The 9,221-nt window shown below is 34.2% G+C and overlaps 1 protein-coding gene and 1 long non-coding RNA gene across 4 annotated transcripts; one reads left to right on the top strand and one right to left on the bottom strand.

The window, feature by feature from the left end:
• The first annotated feature begins 1,514 nt into the window (after nt 1-1,514).
• LOC130807525 (uncharacterized) lies at nt 1,515-8,948 on the top strand. 3 transcript variants are annotated; one of them, XR_009040592.1, is made up of 6 exons: nt 1,515-1,603; nt 2,591-6,391; nt 6,558-6,633; nt 6,947-7,216; nt 7,343-7,870; nt 8,809-8,947. It is a non-coding gene; the product is annotated as an uncharacterized LOC130807525 (long non-coding RNA). The 3 variants fall into 3 exon arrangements; XR_009040591.1 differs by lacking the exon at nt 7,343-7,870 and having other exon boundaries at nt 8,809-8,948; XR_009040590.1 differs by lacking the exon at nt 7,343-7,870 and having other exon boundaries at nt 6,558-7,216; nt 8,809-8,948.
• Nucleotides 4,882-9,154, bottom strand: LOC130807524 (polygalacturonase At1g48100-like). The gene is made up of 7 exons (XM_057672758.1): nt 8,702-9,154; nt 7,318-7,449; nt 6,972-7,193; nt 6,848-6,892; nt 6,553-6,760; nt 5,825-6,015; nt 4,882-5,545 (listed from the first exon to the last, which is right to left on the bottom strand). Exons 1-7 carry the CDS (start codon nt 9,149-9,151, stop codon nt 5,153-5,155), a joined length of 1,641 nt encoding a protein of 546 aa, XP_057528741.1. The 5' UTR covers nt 9,152-9,154; the 3' UTR covers nt 4,882-5,152.
• Between the last annotated feature and the right edge of the window lie 67 nt (nt 9,155-9,221).

The following is a 9,221-nucleotide window of genomic DNA, read 5'->3' as shown; positions in this document are numbered from 1 at the left end:
CCAAAAGATAATACTTGACTTTTCAAAAGTTGATGATTATTGGCTTAAGAAGTGATAAGATCAAGCCCCATCTTCATTTGATTCTTCAACAAATAAAAAGGGTATAAAGTTAGTAAGATGTTAATGAAGTGAAGATATAAGAAAGAATGGTAGAAAGATTTGATGATGGGGGTGCAAGTGATCTCATGGCTAAGGAGGGGTATTTATAATGGGTTTTGGGCAACTTTTTAGTTCATAAGATTGTATGAAAAAGAAGGTTAACTTGTGTAAGTGATTTAGAGTGTGTAAGTGAATGTGTAAGAGTTGGAGTGTGTAAGTGGATGTGTAAGAATTTGGAGTGTAGAAGAAGGATAACTTGTGTAAGGAAATGGTGATAGCTTGTGTAAGTGATGAACATTATGGATTGATGTAGAAAGGATTTTGATTTATCAAATTTTTGTTCTAGTTTATGCTAGTGAAATGTTTTAGATTAATGGGAAAGTATGATTAAGGTTTGATTATGAAAATATGATAGTTTACTTAGAAAATTTTAGTTAAAACTATACTTAAAGTTAATAAGAAAAATATAGTTAATTTTTAGGTATAAAATAATTAAATCAAAGTTGTAAAGTTAAAATGATAAGTAGTAAAGTTAGTTTAAGAAAACGAAATTTAAACGTAACGTTTTAATAAAACCGTAAATATAATATTAAAATTTTACTTTTCGTAGTATAAAATAATAAAATAATATTTTAGTGCTTATAAAGAAATTTAAGAATATATATATATTTTTAAGTTTAATATTTGGAAGAAATTACAAAAATCGGAATAAGGTTTAGGAATTAAAGGTGATTTGAATTAGATAACCAAAGGATTAGGAATTCGAAAAGAAATTTCGGAATAATTAATCGGAAGATTAAGATTAAGAAATTTGAGCCTGTTACAATAACACCTACTTGACAACTTTAACATGTTTGAAACACCTACTTAACATACTGTGAAACCCTACTTGAGGTATCCTAAAATCCTATCGAGTAAACGTGTAGTTATACTATATTTTTCGTTTTTTTATTTTAAAAAATTTAATATGCGAACCTATTAGAAACCGTTTGCCAACAAGTGTATCTTTTTATTGATGACTGAACCGGTCTAAATTATAAGTAAAAATGGGCAAACTAATCCTAATATGTGATGTGAGTATGTGACTAATTTTTTAACAGTCGGTCAACTGAGAGATCAATTGTTTGAGAGACGTCTTTTATACCCAACTCATTAAACGTTAATGTACACTTAATGTATCCTTAATGTCTACTTACATTATCTTTAATACCTACTTACAATATTGCATACTGAAAAAGGTACTTAAAATACCTACTTATAATATTCTTAATGTCTACCGAAAAACTTAATTTACTAGTCTACTTACCATATCTTAATACTTACTTATAATATTTTTAATATCTATTTACAATATACTTAATGCACACTAAGCAAGTACTTAAATACTTATAATTTTCTAAATGCCAATCTCTCTCCCTCCAAGATCTTCCTTTAAAATGGTCCTCAACAACAACCGCCATTGACAAAATGGGCATTAGCAGGATACGCCATTTTCGAATTTCATGTTAGTACTCATGTTCTCTCCCTTTTTCTCCCGAATCGTGCTTTTAAGATTCACGATAAGTTTATGAGATCCGTTTCTGTTTCAAAATTTGTGATGATCCCGGTTTATTAGGGTTTTGCATTGATCACTTGACATAATCAAGCGACTTGTTAATTATTTTTTAATTAGTTAAATTCATTGTTTGAATAGTTATTAATTTCTGTAGTTTGAACTCTGATCACGAATTAGGGCTTGTGCTCTATTTTTTCGGCGATTGTTTCTTGATAATACGTGAGTTATTAGCCCTATTGTTACCATTTCTCATCCTTTCAAAACATAAGAATAAATTACATAGAATTAGTACTAATGGCGACTTATTTGGTTGATTTTGTGAATTTTTATTCCCAAAATAATGTCTAAAAAATGCAGTGATTTTGCAAATGCAAAACTGCTGCCCACCATAGGGTTTTTTTTTTATTATTTTTTTATTTTTTTTAATGTAAAACGCCTGATAGCTGTTCTAACCGGGAATTTTTGGCTAAGTAATGCCACAATTAATCAAAATTTCCCACTTAGATGTAATTTTACCGCTAAAGCAAATAGAACCACAATGTCAATAAGACAGAACCACTAGGATCTCTGCAGTACCCCTTGTATAGTGAATCTTAGTGGTTCTTAGAATTTTCAAGACACAGAATCTGAAGCAAATAATTTTTTACCAATAAGACAAATGTCAGCGATTTTATTTGCTTAGATTTTGCCACAAAAATACGGTCTTATTTGGATTGTGTTGTGGAAAATTAAGAAGTGGCAACTGTATATTGGGAATTTGGGCTTAAATTCTATAATATACATAAAACCTTTGTGAGAGTAGCATTTCTTGAATTTAAATGCCTGCTGACCATCGTTGTTTCTTTATAATATAATTGAGAATGCTACTCATAAAAGCAGTTTTCTTACAAACCAACATATAATAGTGGTTTCTTTATTAATGTGATGTGATTGTAGATGGTGGTTTTAATGTGATTCGAGGTCAGCTATATCGTTGCCAAGCCGCTATTGTTTTGTTCTATCTTGTTAGACACTGAGCAACATCAACAATATTTAACTCGTAATCCCAATGCAAGAGGTTGGCGATATAAACTCTCAACAAATCAACATGCTCCTTCAATCTAATTAAATGCAGAAGCATGAAAATTTTACACGACTATAGCATGTTTTGTTGTGGATTTCATTTTCCATATGTGCTGGTTTGTTTCAAAAGTTATTTACTTGGGTAACTAAAGAATTGGTGGTTGCTTTATGAGTTTTTCTTAGGGATGCAAATATTGCTATAGTATTGGTAAGTAGTCTGTGGCCAATGACAAAGAATGACTTCTTTTAATTTTAAGCCTTAAGCTGTTTTGCATACATGTGATTAATTTGGTGCTTTGGTACTAGGACTGCAGTTTTTTTTTAGATTTACTGTCACACGTGTAATTCCTGCATTATAGTTGAGGCATGTTGGTGTAATTACTTGCCCATATATTGTCAAGACTAGTTCATATTATATACTCATTGCAGTTTACATGAAGCATGGTGACTTGCATCTAGGTGGCTTGGTAGGTTACCAATGTTATAAAGAACCTTAACGCCATAAAATTTTCATAAGATGATATTTTTTTCCCCTTTTTTTGTGGTTTAAGTTTTATTATTAACAGAAATGACTGGTTTTGTATATATAAAGTTTGAATATTTTGAATTTTATATTTTAGCAATACTTTCTATGCATTCTTGTTGGTTTGTGTTTAATACTTGATTGAGGGATGGATTTTACTTGGAGGCTAGGGGCTTTAATTCATTGTGTATGACACTATGTGTTTCACGATTGTTTATGTTTGTGACAAGGAAATTTGTACATGATTAATTGATTCTAATTAATGTCCACTACATGCTCAGACCATAATAAACTTATTATAATAATCTGACGAATATGTTTTATGAAGAATTAAGACTTCTTAAGACATTTAGTTACTTCTATCATGATGTTTAACAGTGCTAAAGAAGCAAAAGCCTAATTGAGGAATAATTGAGGAATAAGACATTTAGTTACTTCTATTATAAGTTTATGGCTTGTTTCATACCAGTTTATTGCTTCATAAGAAGATGACTTGGATGGAATAATTGAGGAAGGATATGAGAGACTTAGGTATAGAAGTTCATATGACAAGAGATAGGAATGCATGAAGAAAGGCAATTTATGTGGATTATAAGAAGAAGTAGATTATTGGTTCATGTACTAGGCTTGGGCATTGTGGTTGTTGTAAGCCAAAAAACACTAGTCTTGGAAACTGAGATTGATGGGCTGAAAGCTGAAACAAGACTAACTTTATGAATGCAAAGATATTTTTCTCTTCCGTGCCAATGCATCTACCACCCTGGGGAATTTCATGCGCTGGTTCTGCTTTTATACTAAGCTGTTGCCAATATAAGTCTGGTATGACGTTTGGCATTTCCAAGAGGCCGTTTCACAATTAAGTTCCAATGATAGGAATTCAGGGTTAGATCCCTTTAAATTTTTGAGGGGTTCTTATTTTCTTTTTTTTTAATTCTAGTTTAGTCAGGAAGCAGCTGAATATAAGACACGCAGGAGGCGAAATTTATTATGAGGCTTTTAAGACTTGCTTAGTAGGGAGTTTTTAGATTGAGATCTCAACTGCATTGAGCCATAGCTGTAGATGCGGACCTCGTGGCAGAAGCATTTTGGAAGCATCAAAAGGACTCTCTTTTCAGTTGCAATTATGATTTATGACAACATAGATATGAGCTGTTAATTTATATCCTTGAAAAATTTATGGATTGTTTCTTGCTGTATATTTATGTTGGATTATGGATGAAGCATAGTGGAAGATTTATGACACAAGGTATCTGATTTATTGTTGGCAGATATATTGTATGCCATTTTATATGCACTTCTTATCGTCCTCTGCATTGTGGAGCTCATCAAAAATTTTGAATTTGGTTTATCTAGTTTAACCGCAGAGGCGCAGATGTCTTAAGGAGGCAGAAAATGTTTTAGCTGGTATTGTTCAAGCTTGAAAGGTTATCTGATTACTTTTTGCGACGGCATGCTACTTCTCCACTTGTATACAGTGGACATATTTATTTATTGCCTTTTGAAGTCTTTTCATATATACACACAACTGCTGACACTATATGTTCACTATTTTCAGCTCACTGGAACACAAATGAGCTCATTAATAATGTAGGATAGTTATTATCTCACCCTGTTTGCTCTTTTGTGCATCTTTTTACAAATCCAAAATATTAGTTATCAAGCATTTATATCAAGGTTTTTGTAATATCTTACACCGGGACAATGCCCGAATAAAATGACAATGCCTTGTAAGCAATATTCACGCTGGATGTAATTTATATAACCCTACTAAATAGGGTTCTGTAACCTACTAGCCTTAATCTACATACTCTCAAGCTATCTAGTCAATAGTGTGAAAGGGGTCAGAACAAACAATTATCTGCCCGACTGAAAAAAGGAATATAGGATTGCATGAAAGAGTAGCTACGATGTCATCAACATATATCAACATCAGTCTGAACCTTGCTCTTCATAGGCTTTCCTATTTGTAAACAACCAAGTGGAGGAGCAATTGGAGCCATTAGCTCCCCAAATGATTGCCAACAGTAGGGATCGTACAAGTGATGTTGTTCTTGCAATGGCGTTAGTTGTATGGTATTTAGTGTTATGTCTGTGCATGGTAGCTCATCACTGCAGGCTAAATGTACAGGCTTTACAGTGTATGTGCCTTTTATATTCTGATATGTGACTCCTGATACTGCAACAGCTGCTGATGCATTCTTGCATGTGCTCTTATCACAATAATATTGGTCGATTACAATTGGAAGCTGAACTTCACTGACTTGAATGTTTGAAAATGTTATGCCTTGCACAGATCCTGAGCCGCCCTGCATAATGAAACAGTTGGAGGCATATAAGTGAATTTTCCTTGCATATGATCAATCACAGGATCATGATCTTGTTTTTTATGTAACCCAGTAATTTAGGTGATATTGCTTCTTTAGCTCCAGCATTCTATTTTTTTTCTCAAATTGTCAATCTGTCATCTATCTGGAGTTTAGTGAGTTATACAATTAAATTGATTCTTTGCTGTGTTGTCTACTAGTGAATAGTGATCACGTTGATTATACTGGTTAATGGTATAAAATTTTAACTGTGATGTATACCTGCCATGTCTTTATCCGGACTCCAGTCATCGTGCCTTGTATGTTGACGTCTCTGACAGTGATGTTTGAGACACAGGCTTTAGAGTCATACCTTCCCAGACTTCCAATACTGATGCCATGTCCTGGTCCACAGTTTACACTGTGGATGTATACATTTGAGCATCCTGTTTGTATGGATATGCAGTCATCACCTGCATTTAGTAGTTTGTTGTTAGATACTGCCACCTTGCCATGTGAAGCATTTTATATTTTTGTGTTTATGTAATTCAAATTGTTGTCTGTGTTAGAGTTTGTTTAAAGCTTTCATTCCAGCTATGTTTTTTAGAGAAATTAAAATTAAATTGTAAATAGACTTATGGTTATGGAGAAGGACCAATACAAGGTTCTGGTAGATGGCGTCTTTCTTGGTTTCATATTGTGGTCCTGTATTCATTATTCAATGGTAACCTGATGTTTTTAATGTGATGGTTGTGGTTATAGCCCCATAAGCCCAGAACAAAAATTATCTGGAAGATGGCTCTTGCTATGTGACAATGGAAACTTTATTGCCAGGTTGGTCATTTGGAGGTAACTTTCAGAATTCATCCCCTTTTACCACATTGTTTTCTCTCCTAGTCATAGTTATTCTATACTTTGGTAATTACCTCATAGGTCTATTTGTACAGTTTTATCTACAAAGTAGTATGTAATTGTGATGGGCTACTTTTGAGCCAGGAAATTGTTATTACCGCAGGCAAGGCTGCTAGAGTGAATGAGCACATCTTTTGAATTTTGGAGGTGGATTCCATCAGTATTAGGACTGTCACCAGGTGATGAAACACTAACTGAATAAACCATGACTCCTATACAATTGTCAAACTTGAGATGGCATTGAGGACTGTTTTGAATTGTTATTCCTGTGACGGTAACATTGATGCTGCCGTAAAACCTTAGGGCCTGTATAGCATGAAAGATTCTCTGTTAGTTTTGATGATTTTGAAGCTCATGATCTTTACCATTAAGAGTCTATGATTTGGTCATTACCGTTGGCTTGACATTTGGCATTTTCCCACTGAGCTCACTTCTCAGCTGATGCAGTTGACATTCAATCAGTTTTGGTCAATTTTAAACATTTTTGTGCAGAAACTAGAAAGGTGAAGATTATTACCGGCATAGGGGGCTTTTCTAGGATTGTGTCATTTATGATGATTTGCAATTCATGGTGATCTTCTAGATCGTATGGAGCGTCTGTCCACCAAGCAGAGCCACTTCCATCAATTACGCCTCTTCCTTGTATGGTGATTCCTACTAGTTTTGTGAAGTCCATCCACCACAAGAGATTAGATTTCCATGCAGTGGGGCTTGTTGGAGCAATAATAGTCCCATCTAGCTGGATCGTATTTTACAAGCCAGGTTAGAACTTTGAACAAATATTAAATTTCTTGGTCAATTCGACTAATTCATATGTAAAATAAATCATGAAAAATAGAAAACATAGAGTTTCTGGTGATTACCTGAAAAATAATGTTTTTCTGGCAGTAAGGACCAGAGAATGTTATGGGTCCCACCAGAAATTGATATCCTGATGGAATTAGCATCGTTGATGACTGAACTTTGCAAGCTTCAGTCCATGTAGCTTCAAATGCCTGCATTGCACCATGGCATGAATACATTTGTTGTAGCGGTTAAAAATCTCTCCAATCACAAATATGGTGATATCTATCTGGCTGTTTTTAAATTTTAGTTGATAATTGTTGGAGTCTGGACCCAATTTGCCGTAACGAGAAAATTTGTCATTGGTCCCAAACCTATTAACTTTGTCCCTTTTATCTGGCCCTTCCGTCCACACTCAAAATTGTAATACAACGTTTGTCAGAATATCACAAGCAGAGGGATGTTTTTCGCTGTTTTTGAGGAACACGAGTCTCTTTTACTGTAGACTCAATGTACGTCTCACTCGACTACCCTTTATTTCTTGCTTGCTGTGGCCTGTTACCTAAGAAGTTGGTCAGTTATTTTCCATAAAGGGTCTACTAGAACAACCTTTTTCCAATTATGATAGCAAAGGTAAGAGATTTTTTTATTCTTAGTCATGTACATCTGATCGAACTTTATCTCATTTTAGATAAAAAGCTTTGATGGACCTACCGGGTAAACTGGATGAGAACATAACTGATTTCCTAGGGTACATAATTATTTAGAAACCTCCTTCAATGTTGCATGTGAATTAATATAAATATGGTTAAGATTTTCCATGGAGTAAAAGGATATTTGCATCATTTGTTTTTTCAAAATAATATAGCCTTTCATGATGTATATTTATTTTAGCTCTAATTGTCATTTATCTTCAATTCTTCACTAATACTACCATAAAACATGAAAATGACACCAAGTTATACTTAAAGTAGGCATTTTGTGAGTTGTGCATAGTGATATTTGTGCTAATATGTATTATTTGTATGGACAATGAGAATTGTGCTTAAAAAAGACCGACACAAACGTAGTGGCATTATCAGGAATGTCGTACTAATTGAACTTTGTAGCAGGGTAGTTTCTTGGAAAATAGAGCAAACTGAGGACAATGCTCTCTGAAGTAATTAAGTCAGTTCTGCTTTCTGCTCTTCAGGAGGCGCCCCTTGAACTAGAGAATTATACATTTCATGATTTCCCACTCCTAGTTACATATCTTTTCTAATCTATATGCATTGCTCCAAAACTCTCGCTGGCTTTCTTAGATTAGAGTTTAGAAATAATACTTCTATATTACTTATAATCCTGTTATCTTAGTTCTGTGCATTTATGCTATCTTTTCCTCGAAAATTTTGCATATGTTGTATTTAGTAGCTAGGATCTAAACTAGTGACTGACTATTATTGTCTATTGAGTTTGAAATGTTACCTCAGTGTCATCACTACTACCATCACCCTTTGCTCCATAATCTAGCACACTGAAAACACTGGAACCTTTTTGTGGTTGTGGTGATGGGATTTTCACTATTGGTGTAGGATTTGGTGGTGACATAGCTTTAGGAGGTGACCCTTTTAAGTATGGAGCTTTCTGAATTGGCGGAGGCAATGGCGGTGTGCCAACTTCTGGACTCGGCGTTGGTATTGTTGGAGACGCAGGTTTTGGCTTTGGTTTTGGGTTACTGCTGTGATGGTGATTGTGGCCGTGGTATCCATGACTTTTTCCTTTCTTCTTTAATAATGATGCTGAAAGAGGTCTGCTTTGTCTCCAATGGCTGCCTCGTCTAGCATTGCACATATCAAAATTTGTGGACCAAAGGAGTAGAGTAATGAGTAGCGACTGAAGCATTAATGTAGGAATTTTAACTTCTAAACTCCTCATGTTTATTATTTTATTTATTGCCAGGATGAGCAAGCGGGGAGTGGGATAGAGAGAGAATGAAGTTGTGTAG

This window comes from Amaranthus tricolor, chromosome 3 (genome assembly GCF_026212465.1).
Source record: "Amaranthus tricolor cultivar Red isolate AtriRed21 chromosome 3, ASM2621246v1, whole genome shotgun sequence".
Lineage (NCBI taxonomy): Eukaryota > Viridiplantae > Streptophyta > Magnoliopsida > Caryophyllales > Amaranthaceae > Amaranthus > Amaranthus tricolor.
This window is presented reverse-complemented; position numbering and strand designations above follow the sequence as displayed.

Coding starts and splice junctions, on each gene's coding strand:
- LOC130807524 (XM_057672758.1), bottom strand. CDS start 9,151: ATGAGGAGTTTAGAAGTTAAAATTCCTACATTAATGCTTCAGTCGCTA. Junction 7,194..7,317: donor AGAAAAACATTATTTTTCAG/GTAATCACCAGA, acceptor AATACGATCCAG/CTAGATGGGACTATTATTGC. Junction 6,893..6,971: donor TAGAAAAGCCCCCTATGCCG/GTAATAATCTTC, acceptor CAACTGCATCAG/CTGAGAAGTGAGCTCAGTGG.